The 27,708-nt window shown below is 40.7% G+C and overlaps 1 protein-coding gene across 3 annotated transcripts in view; it reads left to right on the forward strand.

Moving 5' to 3' along the window:
* ARHGAP32 (Rho GTPase activating protein 32) overlaps positions 1-27,708 on the forward strand; it is a 260,901-nt gene that overhangs the window by 87,280 nt on the left and 145,913 nt on the right. For all 3 annotated transcript variants that reach the window (XM_074927289.1, XM_074927290.1, XM_074927288.1), the window contains exon 2: positions 10,213-10,321. In XM_074927289.1, the coding sequence (XP_074783390.1) occupies positions 10,214-10,321 (108 nt within the window). In that variant the 5' untranslated portion in view covers position 10,213. The remainder of the gene's footprint in view (positions 1-10,212; positions 10,322-27,708) is intronic.

Raw genomic sequence — 27,708 nt, forward strand, 5'->3', positions numbered from 1 at the left:
AAATATGATGCGAGGGCCACCAGTCATTTCAGTCAGAGTAGCTGGAGGTACTCTTTATTTGCTTATGCTTATCTTTTATTACTTGTTCAGCTAATCATGTTCTGGTGCCCTAGAGGTCATTTCCATTCTTTTCCTTGTGAGTATTCACTAGCAAGTCTACCTTGGCTGGTTTTTTTCCCTGGCTTTTTCCAGAGTGCACCGTAGCCACGCTGCGCGGAGCAGGACATACGGTCGTTTTGGCAGTACTGGGTAGACAAAGTGCAACTCGAGGTAGGTGACTTTGTATAAATGTTTTAGTTAGAGAAAGGATTTCCCTGCTAAGCAGCTAGCTGACTGGACAAGTTTTAAATGTTGTTTCATGTTATGAACAGTTGTCACTTAACAGCATGTGAGGCTAATTGTAACTGATTAGTTGATTGCACTTGATCATCCCATGTGCTGAAAGCTTCATTTTTCCAGTATATGGTTCTATGAGGAAAGATTAAATTTGCCATGGCTTTGCATTGGCACTGAACTACAAACAAGCAAGAATTCAGCCCAGATGAATGTCCTTGGATTGAGGTTTAAGTCATTCTTTACAATTTTGGGGTATGCTTAGATCTTTGCTTCATTTGGATTAGCTGTGAACAGATGGGTTTTATTACTGCTTTGTGTTATGGTAATATTTGAAGACTCCAGCGAAGATTGGAACTGCTTTTGCTGGGCAGTGAGGAAGACACGAGATGAGCTGACCCAGAAGAAAGCGTAATCTTAAACAAGACCAGCAAGAAAATGGAGATTGCGAAGGAAGTGCAGGGAACAGGTTTTGACTCAGAGCTTGGTGAGGTGGTACCTATCTCGCTGGCGTTTGGATGAGGAAAGTGGGTGGCAGGAGCCTGAGCCCTGTTACACCAGGGTTGGAGTGTGGATCTTTCAGACCATGGCCAGTGGGAGGGAGACGCAAAGGCTGGACGTGCTCCTGCCTCTGGCCGACAATAGTTTTTTTATTGATAGTGCCCAAGTTTAGACCTCTCAGAAGAACAGGAAGGGCAGGAGCAGCCATTCTTGCCCATCTCTCTCCTATATAGTTCAAACTTTAGAGCTGCTTTTAGCAATTTATTAATTGTAAATGAGAGGTTAGTACCCTTTTTCCCTAGAGGCAATTTTCTTTAAGACTTTTATATTTGTTTCTGAATCAAACAAAAGAAATTCAAGCCAGGGCTCAGTGATTCTGATTGTTCAGTGATTTCTCTAATTTCTTTTCTTACACTGGACAAAAGTGATAAGAGAAACCTGTTCCTGAGGACTTTTTTATACTGACTGTCACTGTGTTCTTCTGAAAGAAAATGCCAAGCACCTACTAAAACAATGTCTTTTATGTGTTGCCAAACAAAAGAGCAGGTTTGTTCAGTAATTTATGTATGCAAAAGCATGAGGATTCTAATTATTTTTATAAAGCTTTTTAATAACTAAGAACATGTCTCAGAGCTTGTAAAAACTGAATATTCCAAGAACTTATTCTTTTCATAAGGTGTTTAAAGAAATTCCAGTTATGCAAAACCTTGAATGCAAATTATTACAGCCCAGTTCAACAAAGCTCTTGGGTACGTGTTCCAATCCCTTCCAAAGCATGAAGTGCACATCTCTGTATGGACTTGTGTAGTTTGAGATGGGTGTTACTGAGTTGAGACACAAAGCACAACCGGGTGAGACAAGAAGCAGTAAATGAAGGTGCCAAAACTATGGTAGCAAGTGGGTCACCTGCCAGCCAGCCCAGGTGGGCTGAGCGAGGATGTCTTCACTGCGGGCTCTTGAGGGTTAGGAGGGGTTGTGTGATGTACAGCCTGTGCTCCCGGGGATACAGAGAAGCCCATCAGGGAAAAAAATAAAAGATAATTACCCAGACAAGAAAGGCTGTCTGTTGTACCTGAAGATATCTTTTTGCTAAAATGGGAACTGTCCTACCCAGACTTGCCTGTTTGCCCACAGATTTTAAATTCCAGGTGATCTGATCTTGTTCATGGAACTCTTCTTTGGCAGCTCAGAAAATGTGGTTTAAATATTCTTGCAAATTAATAAATGAGACTTATATTTTGAAGTCTGAAAACTCGGTTAAACCCTTGAGCAAAGATAGCTTAACTGTCTGACTGTATCAGAGCTTGTATTAACGCATGCCCAGGGAGTTGGAACAGGGCAAGAAACCAGTATGTTAATTAATCTCTGCAGTACTATTGGCCTTCTCTGCTTCCATCTGTAGAGGTATATTAACAGTGGAAGGGCTAACATGTCCACTCTGGCATTTAAAAAAATTAATCAAGTGATATTGTTGATTTGAAAAAGATCTTTATTTAAAACTTCCTATCTTTAATTTTATTTTTTAAAATGTCATATATTCTTAAGTATTCTTAAGGGTAATGTGAAAAAAAGGGTTTTTTTCTTTCTCGGGGAAAGAGGTTTTTCTTCTGACAGCCAACTGAGAATCTAATTTAACAGGTGGTGATACACATCAAGTGGGAACGTGATTTTTTTTTTTTTTTTAAAAAAATTTTATAGGAATAGAAACCCCAGAACTAAAAATATGCTTGAAGTGGCTTTTTGTGACCTTTCAAATTGCCTTCTAGTGTTGAATATCAATAGTTGTGTTAGGGATCACACGATTTCTGTGGCTCTGTCATAGTACAGTGGTGATCTCTAGCTCAGCTTCCCTGGGTGCAGGTCTGGTTTTACCAGACTGAATTTTGAATTTGAAAATGGGAAAAACTAGAAATTCTGATACTGTAAAATATTTTTAAACTATGTTTGTGGCTGTAATTTACATGATTCATTTTTGAAAACAGTCACGATCACTGAAATTGAATTAATCTGTCTTTGTGATAATGATTATCCTGTTAAGACCTTTATTCTCATTTCTCGCCTTCTATATCTGGGCACATGGACAAATCTGCCTGTGAAGCATGACATTCCTTGAAAGGTGCATATTTACTAAGTATTTGCGTAGCCCCAAATAACTTTTTTTTTTTAATTTTTCAAATTCTGCTCACCCATACTAGTAGTTCTCAGACCCTCACAGATCTGCAGTTGAAAATCTGAGCCAAACTTTTAAAACTAGGCAATAAATACATCCTTATTAGCACAGGTAGTGTATAGAGTATTTCAGAGAAATTTATTTTGGTTTGTGCTTACTGATATTTGAATGAGTATCATTCAAATGATTTTTTAAATATTCTCTTATTATAATACACTGTTATTCTATTCATTTTTTTCTTGAGCGGTGGCTTCCCAAACAATTGAATTTTGGCTCCCTGACTATGAACTTCCATCAAAAGTAGCAATTACAGCTTTCAACTTTGTGGAATCAATCACAGTAAACCATTTAGTTATGCCAGGTTTTCATTTTGTGGTCAAGGATTAAATACAATCCATTTACCACTTGTTTATTTATGAGGTGTGCTTTAAACTGACCTTGTAGGTCTTTTCTATCTTCACATTGTATGATCCTTGAGAGGGACTTCAGAAATCTTGTTTTATGTAATACAGATGGATGTAATGTAATCAGTAAGGTGTTGACAAAGCTGATTTAAACCATGGGAAATTAAATCCTTATTCAGGTCAGCACTGTCAGCCTTCAATTCCCATCTCTTGTTTCATTTTTCCTGGGGCTCTTGAGCTATCTCTGCTTTCCATATTGCATGATTATTTTCTTCCTTTCTGCTGTATTAGTTTTAATTTCATGGACACAGAGTTTACTTGGAAAACTGGGTTGGGGGACGGTATGTGCATTTTGTTTTTTTCTCCATCTCTCTTGTGACATATCTTTTTCTTTGTTTTTTCTTTTTTTTTTTCTTTTGATGTGTGCGTGGTATAAATTTGAGGTCAGAAATGAAGATGTATCAGTGTTTCTCACTTGATGCCAACTTCTTTCCAACTTTGGACCAAATCTCAGTTCTTGTTTCCTAGTTTTTCTACCTTTCCTTGTGGTGATAAGGGGCAACACATACCATGTGAAGAGTTGTCTTAATTCCACTGTCACGTTGCAGGGTGACATCCCCAGTTCTTTACATATTTTTTTCTTTGTAGCATTGTGACTACTCGTCTTGATCAAGTTATTTTTAAACCCGCTGAAGGAGAGTTTTCAAGGTGTTTCTCTGTTGATTCACTATTGACTTACCTTTCCATGCAGCGATTGAGAGTTATGGCATTGAATCCTGGAAACTCTCTACTTGATTACTGTGGGAGAGACAGGGATGCTGCATCCAGGCTGTTAAGCTCTGCCTTGAAGGGTTAATATGCTCAACATTAGTTTGATGTTTCTGTGCTGTGGCTCACCTGTAATGAAGTCCTGAAGCCAAAAGTAAACCCAAATCTCACTTGTCTAGAAAATATTTTGCTCATTCTTACGATGGTGCCCAGCAGCACTGCTTCTTAGTCTTGGACTTGCGATGCTGTGTCTCAATTCTGGTTTGATTGCTGTCTGTCTCTGCCGTTCTCCTCCTCCTTGAGCAGTATCTGTTAAGTGGCAAACTGAAGAGTGCTTATTGAAGACAAACATGGTTGCTAGGAGCGAGGAAGATGAGCCAAGTGGATGTACAGATCCCTGCACGTTGCACTTGCAAGAAGTGCAAAGCTTGATCCGTAGTTCCTTTTTCGTGTCCTAGTAAAGGCTGTTTTATTTTGGCCTTTTGTACGAATGATTTGAGCATCATAAACACCATTTTTTAATCAGATAGTGTTTGAAGCTCATTGGTTTTCAGTATAGATTTGTGTCAGCACAGGCCTTATTTAAATTTGACTTTTTGGGTAGAATTTATATCTTGGAAAACATCACTTTCTGTGGAGCTTTAAATTCTCTCAAATCATTGGTTCTGTAGGGCAGAGCTGTGCTTTTACATTGGCTGAGAAATCTCCAGGCTCAACAACGGCATTTTAATAAATAATAAACAAACTAATAAATCAGTTATCATCAGCTCACACCTCCTAAATTGAGGTCAGAAATAAAAGTCATTTGGGGGAGAAGCATCAAGGAAAGCTGAAATGCCTGATGTCCCCATGGGGGAGCACAACCTAAAGATCACTCTTGGCATTTGATTTAAAAAATATACAGCCAGTCCAAAAGGAGTATCTGTCAAGCAGACAATTAACTATCTGACATGAGGAGTCTGACATTCAAAACGCTTCATGATTCCATGCTAGCACGTGGCTTTCAAACCATCAGGCACCTCTGAAAGTAATTTGTCACCACCCTCATGTCCTCCCAGAGGAGAGCTCTTAATCTGCGTGTCATCAGCATCTAGATGACATCAAAGTCCGTGACAATTGTGTTACTCCTACCGCTGTGGTCTACCAGCGGGACACGGTACGTGCCGAAGATCCTAAATAAGGGGGACAAACGTTCTTGTAGGAATTCTGCAATAGTTTAAAAGTTTCTGTCATTTCTCCTCCCCTGTTTACGTTGAGGAGCTCTTTCCACAAACCTGCTTTTTCATGATTCTTTCTCTCTTGTGCAAACAGAAGTGTGGAAACACATCAAATTTGTGTGTGTGGGACTCCTTCAAACCCACAGGGGAAGGTATTGTCTAGCGGAAGTGGTATTTAATATTTGCAACAGCACAAACAGAAAGCAGCAGTAATGTTCATGGACATGGAGCTGAATGTTGATTTACATGTCCTGTAAAGCACCTGTGCTTGCCTACTCTAGGTGCTTTTGTCTTGTGAGGTGTTGCAATACTCTCCTTTAGTGTGTGTAGGTGGGACTTAACGCTCAATAACACAGGACTCTAGGGGAGCCCGCTCAGGGGAACAGCACCAAAATGTTTTAATTCCTGTTAAGCCTATATGGAAATACTGTAACTGATGGCACCAGCAAATTGCACTGGAGAACATGGAAAAGGGCACTAGATGTTTTCTTGATACAGTTGTATCCTGTTCAAATGTACAAGCTCAGACTTTGCAATTCATCAACTTGACCTACCTGAGAACTTTCAAGAATGGGTGTGAATGTGGGCTGTGCCTTTTGTGAAATGTCCTGTAAACATTTGTTCCAGTACATTTGGTTCTCAATTTACAATGAAGAAGGATTCATTCATCTGAAGAGAGATTGCTTAATGGCTTCCATACAGCCCGAACTTTTATGAATATAATGGTGTCAGATCTCATTTGAAGGCCATTCAGAGTTGCTAAGCAGTTGAAGAAGTGGCATTTTAAGTAAAATTGTATTTCTGTTCTTATGGATAGCATGAAATTTTGTAGGGAATTTTCAGTCGTTTACAACTCCCATGAAATAGCTAAACGTTGGCTTTATAGAACAGAGCAGCTTCTTTAATTTGTTTCACCTTTAATGTTTGCAAAATAGATGTGTCAGTGTTTTGTGTGAGTGCTAGTGGGACTGTAGGAATTTTCCCCTCCTGTGAAAAAGAATCTATGACAGAAAGATAGTCTTGCTACAGCTTGACATGTGGTGAATCAGACATATGCCTGTTGTGCTATTTGCTCTGTAAATAAAAATAATGTCACGTGCGTATAAAAATGTGTGCATATGATTATACCCATATATAATATTCCAAGCTTGTCTTGGGGTGAGGCCAGGAAAAATCTCAGTGTCTGGCTGCTAGGAAAGCTCCTTCCTCCAGCTGTGTGGCTCTAAGGTTTTGCATGCCCAGAGGACGTTTGCTTTGATGTTCCTCCCAGTGACTGCCCCCAGCGTGGCTCTTTCTCAGTTACACTGTCATCAGTTTCCCATCTGGGGGCTTATAATGGGGCTCCCAACAAAATACAGGACTGCACCTTTGAAAAGGAACGGCTGAGTTCCTGCTGAAGGTCCAGAAGATGAGTTGAGGGTTTATGAAGAAATAATGCTTACAAGTGTTATTGCAGGTGGATCCCAGTCCTGGGCGTCTTTTCATGACCCGGTTTCCCAGGGACCCTGAGCTTTAATTTTATTCTCTGTGTCGTCCTTGAGAAGAGAGTTCCTGTTGAGTCTGTTGGAACAGCAAGAGTGTCTGGAGTAGCGGTGGTGTTCTTCCTCTTCTTCCCCTTTTCTGGCCCTTCTCCTGCCTGTATTTCATTGCTGCTAATTCACAGAAGTTATTTTCCTTCGTGCAGATCCGGGATAGGGAGGAAGAAGCCACTAGACTTAATATATAAAGGACTAATATTACCTGTAGCATCTTCAGCCTTCCTTGGTCTCTTGTTTCGGATGCATGGAGTAGTTACTATTAAAGATTAATAAGGGTTCACAGATGATTATCAAGTATTTATAATTGTGTTAAAGAGAAAATCTTCAGTGTCAGTTCCATTGTTTTTGTGGTGCTGTGATGAAGTATTTCATTTCCATCAGTAGCAGAATATTCCCTTAAACAAGCCTGGCAAATGCTCAAAGAACTGACTTTTTAAATACACCATTTTACATGCGGAGCTTTTCTTACTTGCAGTAAAAGTCCAGAACACCTTCAGTAGGAAGGATAATAGGTCTGTGTTTCAAGATCTCAGTGGGAAGGGTTTGGGAAGAGTTTATCATGGAGTTTTATAGACATTACCTGATTAAACAGGCAATATGAGTAAAGAGATTGGAGTCTGGTAGAAAGGACTGGGTGCTGTGACATCCCTGTTTGTCCACTGTGAGGGCAGAGACCCAGAACGTGGGCCTGATTCCCAGGTTATTTCAAAAGGATTCAAAGGTTATTTCAAAATAGAACTTACTCTTCTCTGCACTCAGCCTTACCCCCACAGCCGAGACTGGTATTTGAAGTATCTTCCCAGGAGTAACTGAAATAATGTTCACTGTAACCAGGCGAAGCATAGAGTTTGTGTAATACATACACCATGTTTGTGTACATCTGTTTTATCATTTTCATTACTGATCTCTGCCCTTTCTTGTTTTGTAGGTTCTGTGTGGTAGATGTTCTAGGAAGTAATGCCTAAATGACCAGTCGAGGACTTTGTGTGCAGGGAGGTCAGTAGTTTTGAAGAGAGCATAGTCAAGTCTTGTGAATGTTACTTACCTAATGGCAGGAGAAGTTGTGTCCCTGTGTTACTGGCGACGTTTTAGACATTCAGAAAGTTTGCTTCTTGAGAGGAAGCCACCTTTCTGATGAGAAATCCAGGAGGAATTGCCATAAGCCTGAGAAGCTGTGTAGTAAATTCATTTGTAATCCCAAGGCCTGATAAAGATGTAAATTCACTCTCGTTGTTTTCAAGGCTTTGAACTGAGAACGTGTGCATTTTGGGGAGCTGTTTGTTTTAACAATGGTGTAGAAAGGTGGGTCTCGATCATGTTACCCTTCCTTTAATTCTGTCCTCTGATGGTAGTAGACTAAATGCTGTCCAGTGCTGTGTGATGGCATCAGCCTAAAGCTGCCATGGGATGGTTTGTTTGGAATCTTTTCACTAATGCAGTATTGCCAAACCCACACATCTAGAAATCCCGAGGAAAGCCTTATTGGGCCTTTTTCAAAATCATCAGGTTGATTTAAAAAAATACAGATTTTTTTTTTTTTCTTTTTTTAGCTTATCTCTTGGGGGTTTTTTTTGCACAATCTGGTTTTCTCTGCAACTGGCAGGTTTCAACTTCTACTTTCAGTTAAAATAAGTGGCAAACTTTTCTTGTGGTGGAGCTGGGATTATGAGAAACAGGCCAAATCTCACTCTTGATATGCAAAAAAGGAGAAATGAGAGCCACCAGTCTGAGCAACAAATTTGCAGGTTTACAAAAATCAAATTTTTGAACATGTATGTGTTCAAGATAAGAGTCTTCCCTCTGAGCTGGCATTGCACCTCTACGTTCTAATATTTTCATGCAGATTTTTTTCAGATATATACCTTTTTCACCATGTAGGCATTTGGTTTTTTTGTTGTTTTTTTTTTTTTTTCCTTATTAGGGACAGGCTACTTTTGGTTGGTGATGTTTTTGGTGAGGATGGCGCATGGAACCATTTAGCAGCATTAGCCTGAGGCGTTATTACTTTTGATTTTGAGGCCCATATTCCCTGGGATGTGTTTTTTACTAGAGCAGAAATGTGATCACAAATCTAGGTATAAAATTATATGGGATATAATTTTGTAACCCAGCCATGCTATTACTGGGAATGTTAATTACTTCATTCTTAACCCTCATGTAGAGTACAATGGAGAGTTAAATGCTTTGGCCCAGTTGCTTGTGTCCTGGTGGCAAACAGCATGCAGGGGTTTCAGAACTTCAGATCTTGGTCTGAAGCAAAGGAGTTTTCTTAAATGCCTTTCACCATGCTTGTTTTAGTCAAACAATACATAAATCAGCATAATTAACATTTAGCAAAACCAGCCCTGCTTTTCTGTCCGCGTGTATGCACTGTTGGTAATCAGAATGGTTACCCTGAATAAATTGTGATCTATTAATGAAGTAAAACCCTGCCTGAATCTCCTACTTAATGAAACCAGAATGGTTAATAGAGACTTTTCGACAGGTCTTTGGTACTTCAGGTCTGTGCCATAGTCCCCACAAAGGCACGTTTGTACGATGTGCAAGTGCAATGTGCAACGACTCTCTGGCTGTAACAGCAGAGCTGTCAGGAGATTAGGCTGAGGAGCTTTTAGGAATACTTTAAATTTTGATTTTGAGTCTCTGATCTCTGTGCAGGCCTGAATTATACTTCATAGGGTATTTGAAAGCGGGCTCCTTATCTGAAGAAAAGTTAACCTTGATAAAATGGGGCTGATCTGAGCACATCCCTGCTGAGTTGGGGCCGTTGAAGGTGCTCACTCTTCAGATAGGATCTGTAAGAAGTATTCAAGCTGCTGGCTCAGCCCTTGGCATGTGATGTAGGTTCAGGCTGAGATATGGAAACTGCTATCTCCATCTTAGGCAAAACAGGCAGTGGCAACTAAGGAATGAAATGTGAGTATTTCTTCTTCTAACGCTAATGTTGTTTGCCTGGGCAATAGAAGCAGATTCTTGTTAAATGGACTGAAAATTAGTCCTCCATGTTTTTCTGTGTTTTAAGACTTGCAAATTATGCAGTGATTAAACAAAATTACCCATTGATTGGTTAGGAGGTGCAGATTTCTCTCCACCAGATTTACACTCTTGTCCTGCTTGTATAATGAGGAAGTAAGAGAAGCTTAGAAGTCTGTAAGATTTCTGGATTTATAAAAGCAATTATATTGTACTATGAACCACATAACGAAGCACCAAAACAGACTGTATGTAAGATCACCTAGAAATTGTCAATGCGTATCAAACCTCTCTGTCCTTCTTTCCAGAATGATGAAGTCCTCTGTACATACAGAAGAAGATGACTTTGTGCCAGAGCTTCAGAGAAGCATCCATCCCAGAGAGAGGCCAGATTGGGAGGAGACTCTCAGCGCTATGGTAAAACACCTTGTTGCGTTTTCTACGTCCGTTCTTTTGGTTCTGAACAACCTATTCTTATATTCTAGCTATGCATTGATTTATATTCCTGGAATTTCAGATTTTTAAATGGATTGCGTAGTACTTTCAACAAGACCGAAATTTTTTCCTTCCTCTGGCAGTTGGTCAAGGAGAGAGAGAAAGAGCGTGCACAGTGCTTCTGTCCTATTAATACATGCCCCAAAGCAGGTCTAGTAACCAATTAAAAGGTCCATAATGTCACAACGATTTTCAGTCCACCTTAACGTCTTTTTCAGCAAGACTTTTCGGCATGAACTTCCTGTAAAAACATACTCTTTGAAGCACGCAGCATTGTGGAAGAATAAGGTTTTGGCAAAACGCTGAGTCTGCAGAAATAAAATCTCAGCCTGAAAGCTAACCTGCCATCAGAGGGAACAGAATTGTAGGAAACCAACTGCAGAGGTGCTGTTCTCATGCTTACAGAAGGCACTACAAGTGGGCAGTGTGCCACAGGTGACTGTGCTACCTTGATATATTTATTTTCTTTTTAAATGAGTGAGTAAAGTACTTGCAGTTCCACCTTCCCAACTCCCTCTAGCATTTGCTGGGTTTGGAAGGTCAGATGTTATTTTATTAGCAGCCAAACAGGGCAGTCTGATTAGGTGGTTTTGTGACATTATCTCACCTCACAGAAGCTTGACCAGCCTTATTTCAGTATAGGGGTGTCTGGAAGTTGTATCTTGCTTGTTATTTTCAGATTTTCTAAACTGCCTCATTACAAGACTAAACTGAAGAGGAAATTGCCTTCTGCAACAGGCCTTGGGTAGGGGCAAGGTCCAAATATTGCAGGACAGCAGTGAGGGGTGGGCAGGGCAGCAGCCTGGCTGCGATTACTTACTGTGATGTGCCACCAGTGGCAATTTTTCCCTCTCGTTGGGTCATGTGGCAGTGAGAGGGCTTCAGCCTGGGAAAGCCGTGTGTGTTCTCTGCTCCTGGCCTGCCAGCAGTGCAGCTGCAGTGTGAGAGATGGGCTAGATCCAGCTGTAGTGAAGGACAGTCAGATTCATCTGATGTGTGGGGCTCAGGGGTGTACATCCCAGTGGATTATTTGAAGTTTAAAGCACCATTATTGCCTGGCTGGGTCGTGTGAAATAGATTTTGGATGAGCTGTTCTTATACAACGTTCAGGAAATGTGTAGATAATAAACCCCCTAGGAGCCAAGTATTTATTTCAGTTTTAAACAGGTGAACAGAGCTAGGTGCTGCGTTTACTGTTTTGAAAGCATCATCAAACCCCATATAAGACAATGATAATATTTTGTTCTAAACTATTTCCAAGACAAAAAAATTCAACCCAAAACATAAGCTTCACCAGCCTTTTTGTCTGCTGGTATTTTCTGTGCTTGTGGCTCTGCTTGACTCCTTGCTTATCCACTGTTAATTTTGAATGTTTGCAGTTGTCACTTCCTCAGTATGTTTTTTCTCATAGGTGGGTATTTTTTCCTTCTCCCCACCTTGGCTGGCAGTTGGCTCTGGTGCTGCCCCTTTGAGATCACTGTCTGTTCCCATCAGCATTCCTGCTCGCTCCCAGCCTCAGCACATGGTGCTTCCCAGCACCCCGGAGCCAGGAGTCTTGTAAATCCCTGTTTGACACCTGGCTGGCTGCAACCTCCAGGTGTGTCTCAGGAATGTGAGTCTGGCAGTCAGCGTCACCGCCTGTAACACCAGGTAGCTGGCATAGCTCTGTTGGTATTGTGTTGTTTTCCATATTTGATTTACAATGGAGGGAGAGGTTCACTTCTTCTGGCTTCATCCTTTCCCTGTCCTCACCAAGAGTTGTTGCGCTCATGGACATCGTTCAGTGTTCAGCTCTATACTGCAAACTACACGTATGCATCATGTTCCTCTCACCCTGCTAACTATTCACTTTTCAGAGCATGTCCTCTTGCACAGCTGTGTGCCAGTGCTGTAAAAACTGAACCGGCCAGGTGGCTATGAAACAGAGATTCAGAGGATGATAAACAAGAAAATTCACATCTAAGACCTGCCGCACAATGATTTGGCATGGCGAAGCACAGGGCTACATGTAAAGCCACTGAACCTGTATTTATAATGGCTTGGGTTTGTGCTTAGTGTTGTCTTGACCTCATGGTCCTCTGAGTACATTGTACATGGGTAGAAAAACCTTCCTTGCTGATGTTGACTGCGTTGAGTGAATCAAATTTCCACTTTCAACCTCTGCCTTAGGCCCAGTCCGATGGTAATATTTACAAGATGTAAATATTTACAGGACAGCTCAACACTGTTGTTTCCTATTCGCTGTTTAACCAGTGCATCTACTATATTCAGTCTTTTTCCTGATCATTTTAAGCCTGAGATTTTTTTTGTTTGCTCTTTTCCTTCATTTGGCATTTTTAGCAGCCTCTGATTTAGCCTTTTCCCAGAGCACGCTCCTTAGGTGGTGTGTGAGTTTCTCTTAGCAGCATAATACATTTAGTTTTTGGTTAGTAGTTGTTTAAGTGGCAGACTTCAGGTGTTGTTGCTTGCTCTTTCAGCCTCTGGGGACCGGAGGCTGCAGAAGCTTGGAGAAGTTGGACGTAGCTGTGCTGTTCTTTACTCTCCATTGCTTCCCGTGGCAGACAGCTGGAAACCCAACTGGGTGCAAGACTTTTTTTGTCACTAAAAATGAATTTCACGTCCTGCCATGCGAGCAAATACTGAGGCTGGTGACACTTTGGAAAGCCTGGGAAATTCTGACATGGTCGACAGACCAGTGATGCTTATTTGTCTCCTGAAATTCATCTTTGTACATGTGTTTGTACTTTGGGAAAAGGTGATTTATGCATTCACAGTTAGATGCACATACACAAGTGGTCTCTACTCTCTCCTCTTCTATTCACAATGTATTTCAAAGTACTTATTATTAATTTATATAAGTGCTTTGTTTCCAGAGCTTTTTCTTAACAAGAAATACACTTAAAGGTCTTTTTAAATGTGGAGAGGTTGAATGTCCTCCTACACTGTACTCCTACATAAGGTAGAGTAGAAACTCTTTTTAATATTTCTGTCATTGCCAGTTTATTCTGGGCGCCTGAGTAGCTTTAGTCCTTTGTTTGATGCTACTTTTATAGTCGTCTTTTTTACATTTATTCTTTGTACTTCCACCTACTTTTAAAAACTGCTTGTTTCTTGTTTGTGATTTAGCAGAAGGGCAGGTGGTTTTATATTGAAGATTTGGCTTGTTTGGGTACTTTTGGTGGTTCTTGAACCTTCATAGTAGTTATGAAATCCTGTGCAGTAGATTTTTGAGAACCAGGCCGGGTGGGGAGCAACACTAGATGGACAGACATCACAGCAGTTAGATACTAAGACAGCTACCTGAGTAGTCCTCAGGGACTGCTATATTTTGTATTCCCTCCCCGACTCATGTTCTGTATTTTTAGACTTTGGTCATATTAGATATACCGTTTTCCTCACCGTCAGCCTCCTATTCCCACTGTGCTGCCGGCCTGCTGGGTAACCTTCACACATGCCGTTTTTTTTTTCTTTCTCTGCTCCAGTTTAGAAAATCTAGCTGATGATATTGACTTTTTGTAGAACACTTCTGAGTTCTAGGGATGAAAAGCCATATTTGAGCCAAGTAATAATGCAGTATATGGATTTTCTAATGTTTCTCTGAGATAGTAATGTTATTTTAAAGGAAAGGAGTATCTTTTCCTTGTAAGGTCCTGAAGAGTGCTCTGTTTCTATATTACAAGAACTGAATTTGTGGAAGAGCACCTTTATATATAATTTCTCATATGGGCCTACAAAACAGCTGTCCTCAGCCTGTCATTAACTTTAGCATCAATTGATATTTGTACTTAATATTACGTTTACCGTACATTACTGACCATCTGACTTTCAGCACCTCTGTATGAGTTCAGTACGTTCCAGTGTTTCAAGAGCAGTGTGCTAACAGCCTCTCCTCAAGCAGACCCGTGCACACTTCATCCCCATTGCCTTTTTCTTCCATTTGTCTAAATTTTGTGGGGAAGCAGGATGAAACCAGTGAGATAAATATAAAAATCTTTATTTATGCAACCTGTTTAAATAATGCTGTCACAGAAAGATGCCACCTGAAGTTGCATTAACATGACAGGCACTAGAGATAAGGTGAATAGATTCACTCCAAAGCTAGAAATAGGATTTCTTTTGTGTGTGCATATATAAGTGTTTCTGAAAAGGTGCTGGCTTTTCCTGCAGTGTCTGCCACTTCATTTATCTTTGGAAGCTTTCAAAATATGAGTTCCTAAAGCTGTGGTAGGTTTATTTACTCTGAGATTTTTTTTCTGTAGTGCCCTGAGCACAAGAATACAGGTGATCAGGCTGACATCTGGTCACATCCTCCCGTGAATGTCTGCAGGGATTCATTCATGAGTAGGTCAAGGCTGGTTGTGACCAGGAGTTCTTCACCTTGAGGAAATCAGCCTTTCCCCCCACCCCGGTGCACCACTGAACAGTAGCTTTTGGGATCTGGAAGTACCATTGTCCATAGTGAGGTTATCAAGACAATAGCTGGAGTATTCCCAAGGGTTACTGGTTTATAACTAGGTTTCCTGAAAAGGTGTGGTATAGGAACCTCTAAATTACTGATGGGAAGCCATTCTAAATCCTTGAATTTGGCAAATGTATAAATGAACAAGAAGACAGTTGATACACATCATCCTTTTTGGCTTATGCTAATGGAATTTTCTTAGGAAAAATACAAGCCTACAAATGTTTTAGGAAGGCACAGGGGTTAGACTCTGTCTTATGAAATCCCTGGAATAATCTCAGTTCTTAGGTCAGATGGATTCCGAGATCTGTAGTATTTTCAGCATCTGATACTAGATGAGGTAAGGTATCGTGGCTTGTGAAGGTAATAAAAGCTTTTTAATGAGACCTCGATATATCATTCGTTAAATCTGGGACATGAGTGAGGAGAAAACTATTTTTAAATGCAATTTATAAAAGTGTGTAGAGATTAGTGAATTGTAAAGGCTCAAAGAAAGATTCACTCTCCTTAGTGCAGGGTTTGTTTCTTATTCTTTGTACAGCACTTAGCCCAGTGCCGCCCCAGATCTTGACTGTGGCTTCTGCAAGAATAGATGCAAAAAATAGGAGTATACAGGGTTTCTTTTTAAATTATTTCTGTTTGGTTGGTCGGTTCTTAATTCAAAAAACATCAGGCATGTCTATGAGTATGTCAGTCCTGACCCAAGTTAACATGAATACTTCTAGGAACTGTGGCAAAATCTGAAGAATAAGGGAGTGTGGTTAATCCGCTTGCTTGGCCCTGTCAGCTGTGGTGATTTCCAAAAAGGTGGTTTACTGAAATAATCTCATTTCAGCAACTGAGGTATATAGATAGAATACCCTTTAATGTGTAAAAATTGACTTTTTGGATTTTTTATTCTTGTGGTTTACACCTCTTTGTGCTCTGCATACATACGAACGAACACCAGAATTCTGCAGCTGAGTATCAGGTTGTGAGCTCTTAAGTAACTGTGCAGACAGTTCTGTTAGGCTGATCCTGTTTTCAGACGGGCTGTACACCGTAGATGTCTTTGGGAAAAAGAATGCTTTTGAACTCTGAATGCCTACCTGCAGGTTCTTTGAAAAAGTCCCAGGTTTTAAGGTCTCAGTTACAAGTTAAAGTTTTAGTAGCTAGGAAGCTGAAATTTTGGTTTTGCTATTTTTTGAACAATTTGAACAATTAGGTGAAAATGGACTTTAAATATTTCTTCACCTGGATGCTCCAGCAGTTGGCTTCTGGCTCTGAGTCTTAAGACATTTCTCAAATGTGGTGGAAAGTGTTACCTTAAAGCTTGGAGGTTAGTTTTGTGCTGATGAAGGCTCTCAGATTTTTGACTTGCCTGGGTTAGTAAGTCTTCTGTTAATCCTGCAGAAACCAGAGTGTATCTTCTCTATCCAGCACTCGGCAGCACTTTTGTGTGAATTGCTGCAGCTTAGGTTGAGTAGCAGATGAGTCGCAGGCTGCCATTTGTAACAAAGCTAACAGTGGGATAGAAATGGTGTTTCAGATCGTGGGGATGGTATAGGTGTTGATTTGACACAAATGTTCCATACAGCACACCAAGCAGTGGTCAGGCTGTAATAATATTTTGGTCAAAACAGTTCTGGTCTGGCACTGCACCTGTCGCCTATATTTCATTTTCAATTCACGTAACTTGTTTTCCTTGTTATTGCTGCATGAATCAAGTATTTTTCTTCCATGTTACGCTTTTGGCAAGATACTATATTGTTGTGTGTGGTTCTTTCTCCTCCTCTCCCTCTTGGTTAGGGAGTCATTTTTATGTTACAGGCTAACTCCCAGCATGAAGCTTGTCCCTAAGAATCTTTGAAAGTTAGGACAATCACTTAATTGGCATATTGGCTTCCATTTGGGTTTGCCAATTAAATGAGTTCAATTAAACCAGAATGGATACCGTATTTTTGGCAGTAAGTATTAATTTATAGCAATCATTTAATTTTCATTGGCGATACTGTAGAAGCAGTTGTTTCTAGTTACATTTACTGTCTTTACAGTGTATGAGGTCTTGCAGTGCAGTGTTGATCCAGGAAACAAATACATATTCTAAATTTCTGTTTTAAAACCTGTGATATGTAACATTTATCAAAGAAGGAATGACTTAGAATTTACTAAGAATGGATCAGTAAAGGTTTTGTTGTTCACCACGATGGCCAGTTTTATGGCACCCTGATTTTTCATTTTGCATATCTATCTATTTCAAAGGGAATCTGATGCACATCAGTAAATTCAGTGTCTTGCGAAGTAAAATGCTTGGGTCATGTATTTACACAGCACCACTAGTATATCTTCTTTTATGGTCATAGGGGATAATGTCAATTAAAAAGATAAAGATGGTGCTGGAGTGTATTGGCTAATTTTTGAATGCTCCCAGTAGCCCTCTGCCACATTACGTAAGCTTAGGTAGGCATAAATATGCATTAATGTACATTAGGTGCTTAAACCTGGGTTTACTAAGGTGTTAGGGAGCCTGAGTGCCTGTTTATCATACTGTGAGTAAACCACTGGGCTCAGTGGTGTGTGTGGTATGAGTAGCAGCTTTGTGGCAACTGCTTAGTCTGTGAATGACCAGTCTGAATTTCTTGAGTTTTAGGTTATAGAATTTTAGATTTAGTTTCAGACCGTTTAATATCCCAGTATCTTTTTTAGTTATCACCCATTTTAGATTTGGTTGGGCTCAGACGAGCTGCCTGTTGGTGACAGCATGGTGCTGGTAATGCTGTTGTGATTAGTCCCGGTTGCTCGCGGTTGTAAGTTCTGAGAGGCAGTGTGAGATGAGCTCTGAAGACTGGATTATGTTGTCATGACCCTCCGCCTCTTTTCCTCCCACCCCATTCCAAAGATGATCTCTTTTTGCACATGTTTTGTTGTCATAATGTAAGAAATGCCACATTTGTTGGAAATGTACTTATTTGGGAGATAAAAATAATAATTTATTTATCTGTCAATCACTTTTCCCTAGTCCCAGCTGCTTCAAAAAGAGGATGGAACATCAGGAAAGGAGTCTCTTATTTATAAGTGGTTGAGTTATTTTAATCAGTATTCATTGCTGCTTAATTACCACAACACAAAAAAAAAAGACGGAACAGTTTTTGAGGGGTTGTCAATAGATTGCTCATCTATCCCCTTCCATTCCCCACACCCAGGTTAACCCCAAGAGACAAACAAAGCATGTCAGAGTGTATGTTGTCTTGCTGAAGGCTGTAGGCATTAATTTTTTTGCCATGATTCAGCCTTCTTAATTACATGGTGATAAATTATTCCCTAAAAATGTTGGTAATCTTTAGCCTGTTTTTTTTTTTTTTTTTTTTTTTTTTTTTAATTTAAATCATTCCATACAATTCTGCTTTACTACATTTATATTGGTCATTGCTGTGTCGGTGTAGGTCTGTGTGATGTTTGTTGGTATTTGATTGAATACTGTGGTTGCTAGGGCACAGATGAATCTGACTGCAAAACCCAACGTTTTTGAACTAGCAGTCTTAACACTTCATCTTTGCTTTAGGGTTTTTCCATGAAAATTTGTGATGGATGCTATAGGGGCTTACTGCAAGTGCTTTTTCCATCAAGTAAGGCTTTGAGTTGTTTCTCACCTTAGAAGGTGATGTCTCCTTTAGTTAATTTTCCTCAGCTAGCATGGGATCCATGGGATTGTGGCTGTGACCTGATTATGTGAGGATGTGTGACCTCCTATGAGTAAGACATCCCAGTTTCAGACTGAAAATCGCTGCTGTTCTCCGTAACATCGGCACGGTATCGACTCTGTGGTATCTGTGTGGGACTGGATGTGGTCTTCGGTGGGTTCCAATTACACCAGGCTTCCCTACTGCAGAAATCTACTTTAAGAAGTTTCTGTCTTTGATTACTCCTTCCCATCTCCCATGCTACAGAGGGCAGTCTCAGGACAGTTACCCTGAGAGAGTTTCTGGGATGAGGAGCTGAGAAGTGAATCACTGAGCTAATCTCATTTTAAAATAAATCCCCCAAAAGAAGTTCAGCTTTCTTCTTTAATCTGGATTGTTTCAGGGACTTGCACTGTAGGCACTGAAACAGTTGCAGCTGCAATGAGAGGAAGTAGGAGAGAGTAGCCTGGGGCTGAAGGATTGGGGTGGGAGTTTAAAAATTTGGCTTTACCTCTTCAAGCCAGGTTATCATGAAACTATGCCCTTGGGCTAACAGTGCTCCTCATGCACCTTCTGTTTCAGACGGTGTAAAAGAGATTTTGGGGTCTGTGTGTTCTTGATTTGCTCTGTGGCTTGTACTGCAAGCAAATATTTTCAGCTTGAAAACATCTGAAGTTGCTCTTTGGTTGCAGAACCTGAAGTTTTAACTATTGATTCTTGCTTTGTGGCACTGCGTTTTTTCCCTGTACTTGTATGTGACTACCTGACTGCTCTTGATTTCTTAGTCTGAATAGTCTGGTGTGTTACAGTTGCATGCATATGTAGGAATATCTTCATTTCTTTTAGTTTCTTTTCCTCTGCACATGTGTTTTTATGTCTCAGTCTTTTCCTTCTTAAATATTGACATTTAGGGTAAAAAAAACCAATCTGTTTTATTTATGAATGCAAGAAAACATCCTTGAAGGATGAAGATTGTCACCATTGATTTCTGCAGAGTTCATGTTCTTAGTGGTGAGGAAGAGGTTGTCATTTGCTTTCCCAGTTTGACTGACCAGTAGCTTGGCAAGACCTTTGTGCAGCTCTTGCAGCCTACGTCAAGTGTCCCGTTCTGACCTCACCTGCGTGATGGCAGGTCATTTCTGGAGAGCACTGTCACCTCAGGTTTGCCAGCACGTGTCGCCGTTCCTATCCTGGTTGAGAGAACAGGCTCACTGAGGCCGGGAGGGTTTTGAACAGTTGGTCAGGGGGGCAGGTTTACAGAATCCTGCCTGGTTATGGTGCCCAGCAGCTGGAGGCTGCGCCAGCGGCTCAGCCAGCGCGGGGTGTGTGATCACAGGCCAAGCTTCCCTGGGCCACACTCATACAAAGTTAATGAACTGACTTTTGTTCTGTTCTTCAGAAGTTTATGGACAGCTTATGGTATAAATTGCACGTTACAAGTAGAAACATTCTTCACATTACTGTGTTATTATAAGGGTTTGGAAAATGAGTGTATCATATACCAGTTTTGTATTTTATGCCATTGGAAACAGCTCTCTTTATAAACAAAAAGCTGAGCCCAGATTGGCTTCATAGGCATAATTTCATGTTAGCTCTGCTGACTCAGATATTGGGGTTAAATGTCAGGCTGCTGTTTTTTCCACCTTCCCAATCTTTCTTCTACTGCATTGGGAAAGTTCTTCAGTTTCTAAGCTGATTTATACCTATAACATAATATTGTTATTTACATAATCACTGGATATGGCCAGGGGACTTACCAGAGTGGTATTTGCTAGTTTTAGACTGAATTAATCTCTGTAGGTTTTTTGTGTGATGAGAAATTGCTTTCTACCATAACAACCCAAAGTTCCAGTTGTCCTTTTATAACTAAGCCATGATTAGGATCCCCTCCTCCCTCTGTGAAACAATAGACTGTAGAAATTGTGCATCAAACAAGGTCTGGGATTTCTGGGGTCTTTTTTTAGACAACAAGGAACTGGAATCAAAGTATTGTGCCTATTGGATGTTCTGTTTTCTGTGGCTTTTTTTCTAAAATTTATTTTGTAGGCTGTACAGAAGAAGGACTCTAACCCTGGCTGCTTTTCCCACGCATATTGTATGTGGGATTTTTGTTCTTAAAGAAAGTACATTCCTTAGCCAGTATGCTATTATGTGAGGCTCTGTACTGTACCGCTGCAGCTCCCTGGGCTGAGATCTTTGTGAATGGTAATAAGGCGATCTCACTGCTGCTTCACTATAGCAATGTCAAGTCCAAACTTAAAGCTGTCAGGTAGTTATCATGCTAATGTTGTCCTCGGTAGCTAACCATTCATTTTTGCTTGGTGCATCCATTTTTGTCTCTAAAACAAATGATAGCTCTGAAAGAAAATACAAGTGTGGGATTGTTTTGCTGGAAATAACCACCATCCTTTTGGTGCATTTGATCATTTGATTCATCTGCAGAAAATCAGTGCAAGTCCATCCATCTCTTTAAGCCTCACTTAGGAAGCCTTGTCATGACATAAAATCAACCTGCTTTCAGAGGTGAATTCTGGTCACAGTGACAGTAATGTTGCCAAAGTAGGTTCATACAGCTGCCAAGCTGCTTACTCTGCGTCTCGGATCCCACTTAGCAAATTAGTTGTTTTACATGTGAGCTGGAGATGGTTTTACCCACGTATCTGCGAGCTAGCGAACTTTATTGGAAAACACAGTGGATAAATAGTTAAAAATTTGTTCTTTGTTCATTCCAGGCTGTTCTTTTAAACTATGGTAAATGGATGCCCTGGACGAACTCCTCTATAATGCAGAGTCTCAGGAATGAGAGGTTGCTCTAAATTTGCCAGCTCATGGCAATGCTTAAAAGTTGGGTGCTTTTTTTTCTTTTTCTTATTTTTCCCCCCTTTGGAGGGGAGAAGCTGGGAGTAGAAAAAATACATCCTGTGTGGTCTTTTGAAAGAGAAGAATTCACTGTTAACCATGCCATGCAGCAAGTACTGGCTAGAACAATTCAACATTGACAAGGAATGTGGAAAATGGAATTAAAAGTCCTAAACTCAAAAAAATGATACACATTAAAGTATCTTCTTTATTGAATGCAGATTTCTTAGACGTGATTAAGAATGTGCATAGACAGTATTCAGAGTTTCCTTACTGGAAGGAAGCACTTGTCATTTTTCCACTGGCTTTCTCTATCACATTTCTCATTTACCATGAGATTTTAAAGGCATCCCTGGCTGGGTAACTTGTTTCCTCACATTCCACAATCCCCGAAATGAGAGCTAAAATAAAAAGTACTGCCTTTAATTACTCCAGCCGTTCTGGCCTTGAGCTATGCCTTCCCATAAGCCAGTCCTACAGCTGTCCTTTGGCACATCAGAAAGGATGTTTCTTTTATCTTTGCAACAGGGATCGAGGTATTTATGCTGGGTAGGAAGCTAAGTGATGACTATAATTTAAAAAAATATTTAAATTTAAACTTTAAAAGGTTCAAGTATTTCTCATCAGAAAAAGCACCTTTTTGCCTTTCTGTTGGATCTCAAAGCTGTTCCTTTGCAGACAGTGGCTTGAATTGCTGTAATCAGAGTATCCTAGACCTTGCACTCTCAAAGGTACAATTTTATCTGATGCTTTGCTCCCTTCTGAGGAGTGAGGGTGCGTAGCCAGCTTCTGCAAATCGAGATGGGTACACAGGGCTCTTGGGTATAAGAACAGGAGCTTGTCCTTGGTTTGCAGCTTTGCATACCCTCTGGGTGGTTATTAAATGTGCCAGTGCTGCGCTCTGCTGATCAGACCATGAATAGCACGGATATTAATTCTTAAGATGGTCAGCTGGGAAATGTGGAGTTGGAGGGGAGTAATTTTTTACTTCTTCGGTAAAGCTGCTGTAATACAATGAGCAGATATTTTTCTTTAAGCTGAGATTGTTGGACCTGGGTACATAAACCAGATGCAATTACATCTTAATTTTAAATGTGTCCAGATATCTTAAGCAGGTCTGAAAAACGTAGCGGAAATGTGTTAAAGTCATACAAACGTCCTGTATGAAAATACTTAGGAAACTCATTTGCATCCACTAAATGAATCAATGGCAAGCGGTAATATAAAGAACTTGGGAAATACTTGCACTTCCATCATTTTGCCGCTGTACCTCTGTCATTTTTGGATGAATGTTGCATCTTTATTAATTCCCATCCATTTCTTCCATTCAGGAAAGTTGACCCAGTTAGAGCCTTCCTGTGCTCAGGTGCATTTTAATAGTTTTAGAGATAGCACTTGGACAAAAAAATCCTGCAGAATTGGGACGTTTGATTTGGAGTTATTTGTAGTCACTCAGAAATGGTGACTTTCAGTTTAGTGAAAGCATTTTTTTCCCTTTGCTTTATTGTGAAGAACCAGGATAGTTGTTACAACACACAAAGTAGAAGCAGAGTGTGCTTTCTTTCCCTAGAGGTTGTTAGTGGCTGTGGAGTATGAAGCTGAGATGAACCATATTTTTTCTTTCATTGTCCTTCAGGCTGACTCTTAGCAGTAATTGGTAAAACCAAGATGGTGCTAATGGAGCCATTGCATTTCACCTCGTAGTGATCAGGGGATTTTTGTAGGACAGTTTCTGTCTAATGTTGCAGGATAAGCTCTGCTAAGAAGTTGATGCCTAGCCAGCTTTGTGTAACTGGTTGGTACCCAGGAGTTGGAATAGCTGTTGATGTCCTTGTGCATAAACACCCACTTCAAATACTGACCCGTGTAGAGTGGCCACTTCGGTTCATCCTCTCGCTCAAGTTACGTAGACAACTCCTCACCACTGAGTAATGTCCTTTACTGAAACACTTCTGTTTCCTGCTGTTCTTCTTCAGTGAAGAAATAAAACTCTAAGAAAGCTTTTTGGTTTTTGGAAGGCTCAGGGGGTTTTGTGGTGGTGGTTTGGGGTTTTTTTTCCCCTCTTTTTTTTTTTCCTTCCCCTCCAAGAAAGTCAAGGGGAAATGAAGATGATGTAAAGAAAAGACTGTCATGGAAACCAACTAGCATTTTGAATCAGCTCTGCCATTTTTAGAAACAAGGCCATGTGCTGAAAGAATCCAGAGCAATCTGGTCCCTCCAAGCGGTTTTGGTGAGGGACTGATGGTAGGAAGATGCATAAATATTACTGCCTGTCTATTAGTTATTCGTGCTTTGTGTTAACCTTGGATTAGGAGTAAATTTCTGCCTTCAGAAATCCCACTAGGTTTCATAGCCTGGGTAGCTGCTGACCTGTCAAGTCTTGCATTGTGTCTGTTCCTGTATATGGTACCTCCTCAGGGGCATTTCAATAGTATTGTGATCAGTTTGTGACCAAAACCAGTTTGCCAATTACGGGACTACTGGAGTTTAGTGGGATTCCATGTTTTCTTTTCTTGTGCACCCCAGTGTCTGTGGCAGGAGGAGAAGAGCTGTGGGTTTTGGATCGTTTCTATATTCTCCCCTTCTGAGGATACCAAGGTGGAAACTTTATCACATCATGTTCACTGGACTATTTTCTTCAATTTTACGTGTATTTTCAGACTGTGTTACGTTTCTGGATGTGAGAGAGACAGGTTGTCATGTTTTCTGATAAATGCAATGAGACTTTTTAGGAGAAAATCCTTTCATATTGTGCAATGGAATTGTTAGATATAAATTATTTATGACTAAGGTTTTGTGTGCTGGAGAGCACAAAGCTGAAGTTTTCCAAATCATGTCTATAAATACAAAGACCAAGGATTTCAAACTTAGATGCTTAAAGCGAGACACCCTGATTTTGAGAGCTCTCGGATTCCCAGGGAGTGGGATGTAGGTGCTTCAGGGGTCCTCCTGATACCCGCCAAGCAAATGGCTGGGATGATTTAGAAATGGAAGGAGCATCCGTGGGGGGTGTGTAGGACAGACAGACAGGCCTTCTCCCAAAATTGCTTAGCGCAGACATTTTAGTGGGATCTATCAGCCTTGCAGTTGATGTGGGTACCTGTTACAAAGTACTGAAGTTCTCAAATATTGTCCCAACTGCTGCTAATATAAATGTAGTCTTTAGAGGGCTTTTGGTAGGAGGCTGTTAGGTCAGGGGAGGCTGGTGAAGTGGTGTTGCTCAAGAACCTTCCACTGAAATGTGAGAGGACTGAGAGTCCTGATAAAGTCAGTCGTCTGCGTTCTGGATCGAGTCCTAATTTCCTTCCCAAGTTTCGGACCAAAGCAGATTGATGCAGCCGTGACATTAAGCTGTGAAAACGGAACTGCATAATTTGCATAAACAGATTTGCTATGCAATTACTAGGTTTCCACAGAACAGCGATGCATAGAAAATAGGGAAGTGAGGAGCAACTGCTGATGCTAGCTAGCTAATTTTCAGATGTAAATAATCCAACTGTTTCCAAATGATTTTTAAAATTAAATTACTGTGACACAAAGCACAAAAGATGACAAATCTCATTTGGTTTGTTTTCTTTGTATCTTGAGATGAGGGTAATCTAGGGTGACATTTTGCATGCCAGGTTTTGGATCAAAACAGGTACGAACTAGTGGTGAATAAAGTGTGCTTTTATGTGGCTGTGTATCTTTGGTTTAAATGGAAAGTCATTGCAGTTTATTTTGGAGTAACATGGTTTCTGAAATGGCAATAAGTTTCTTTTTTGCTTACCCATCTATTCACCAAGTTTTTTCTGGTGTTAGTACCTCAGACTAAAGATTTGAACTTGCACAGGATCACCATTACGCACTTTTTCCTCCACTGTAGAGATTTATGAGAGATTGTTATTCTGCAGCAGAGTCCAGAGAGCTCAGATCTAATTGGAAAAGCAACCGAAGTTAATTACTGTAGTGCATCTCATTGTAGTCCATTTAAATGGATAGATGCTGTTGGAAATGGGACAGGCAGATATCTCCTTCCAGCATGATTTGGACATAACTCAACTGGGAAGAAGAGGATAATACAACTTTTTCAAAGAGAGATGCTGGCATTTAAGTCTCCTGGAGGTGTGAGTTTTGCCTACGCTGCTTTGAGTCAGATCCAGGGTAGTCTCTACCCACTGCTGCAAACTGGCTTGAAGCCCACGTTTTTCTGTCAGATTTGTTTATCCATTTTTATATCCCACCAGCTTCTACTGCTGATGGAGAAGAAAAATTATTTTTCTTCCTACAGAAATTCTGTTCCTTAGAAAATTGAGGCAAGCACATCCAGCTTTACCTAAAAGCAGCTTCCAGGAATGGCACATTTATTACTGTAGTTAGTTACTTCTGTTATGTAAAAGACCTGTAAGGTTTATTAAATCGGTGATCCTCTTAATGTTAAAATTCATAATGAGACTCTCAAGCGTCCTATTGCACACTAAAGTAATTGTGTACTTAGTAAGAGTCAGTCAGCCAAGGATAGGTTTGTTTAAGGGTCTAAATATTGTCCTTGTTTTTCTTCGGTGCGTGCGTGTGCATGTTCTGTGCAGCTGTGGGGTAACGGCGTTAACGCGCTGCCGGAGTTCAGGGCTGTGAAAGGCACAACTGGGAGAGTGAGTGTCCTGGCTTCAAATTTATTCAGTAACGTTGGAAGGGGGGAGCTCACTCATAGTAGCTGCAGCATCCCTTTTCCAAGGGCAGTGCTGGAAATAACAGGAATTTGTCTGGGAGCAGAGAACGTGCTCTCCTCGAGCCCCCCCAGCCGCGGTGATGTTGGCTGGGTGGATGTGGCTGTGTGTGTCCGCAGCTGAGCCAGGCTCATCCCGCGTTCCCTGTACCAAGGCAGAAATAGCTACTCCTGCAGCACGGCTGCTTTTGTCCTAATCTCATTGTCTGAAGTGGGTGAACCGGACCCAAAGTCCCTGCTTATCTCTGGTGACTGTAAAAGTAGCCTTGGGTAGATACCAGAGTTGTAGCCACGTACCTCGTGCACCTCTGGAGTTGAATGAGGTGAATCACTCCTCTAGCTCTGTTGCTGTTGGTTAATGAATAGAGGCATGGTGAATGATTTTGACCTGTTTACTGCAGCTCTTCGCTATGTGGTGAAGCGTATGTAAATCTGACCCACGTCAAGCCAAAGAGAGCTTCGGGGAGGAGGAGGGAACAAGAAAGATTCCCCCATTGTTCATCCCGTATGTGGGCTGCTAGCTTGAATTGTAATTGTCTAAAGTTTTGGGGGTGAGGACCAAGTTGTTTCCATATTTTACACTGCAGCGTACAACTGTGTTCTGTTAGATGTAACAGCTTTTGGGCTGATCATCTCTGTTCAGAGATCTTTTGGTGGACCAGCTCAGAAGCATTGGTACCGATCTGGATCGGGGAAGTCATCTGTTTACTCCTGTCATTGGAAAATGGATTTGATGCAATACTTTTTTGTTCCAGGCCTGTAAGAGAAGGAATACTGAAGTGCCTTTCTTCCTCCTGCTTGAACATTCACCATTTTGGACACTATTAATGTTTTGTAGTGCATTGTATAAAGCGGAAAAAATCTCATTCAGCTCATCTCACTAATCAGCTCATCCCTAATGAGCTATCTCTGGCCAATATCAGGGACCACGTTTTTCTTCCTTCAGCTCTGTGAAGCCTGTGTTTGATCACTGCTCTCTTCATAAAAGCCTCACCTAAAACCCCTCATTCCTCTGGAGCTTAGGGCCTGGTACAGCACAGCAGGAGAAACACGTGGTATGGAGTGTTTCAGAGTCTCCTGTGATGGTGAATGCCATCCCAGCAGAGCTCACGGCTTATGAAAAAACAGCTGGAGGAAGGACAGGATGGGAAAGCACGACAGAACAAATGAAAAGAAGGAGTTTGGAGTTGCGGCCTCACTAAAATAAATGTGGTTTAGTGATTAATTAATTGTAATATGTTCATGCACTTACAGCAACAGCTTCAAACATCTCTTTTAAAAGCTTGCCTCCCACATACGAGCAGCTCTGTCATTAACTTGATTTTCCACTGTGTGAGCTATCCAGCGTCTTCCAGTGCCTCTGCCTGAATCTAAGTGCACAGATGTTTGGAAAATCAGGTACTTAATGAGGAGTCTAAGTATGGACTTTAGGAATGTATGTTAGACTCCTAGCTCTGAAAATCTCCTCTTTGGGAACTAGAAGTAGTAATGAATACTGAATCTCACAGTTGTTACTAGGAATTAGCAAGGCTCTGCAACATGGTTCAGGAAGAGACATCCGATTTTTGTATTCCTGGGGTTAAGTTTTCCTTGTTAAAAAGGCAGAAGTACAACTTCTAGCACAGAT

This window comes from Athene noctua, chromosome 26 (genome assembly GCF_965140245.1).
Source record: "Athene noctua chromosome 26, bAthNoc1.hap1.1, whole genome shotgun sequence".
In the NCBI taxonomy this organism is placed as follows: domain Eukaryota; kingdom Metazoa; phylum Chordata; class Aves; order Strigiformes; family Strigidae; genus Athene; species Athene noctua.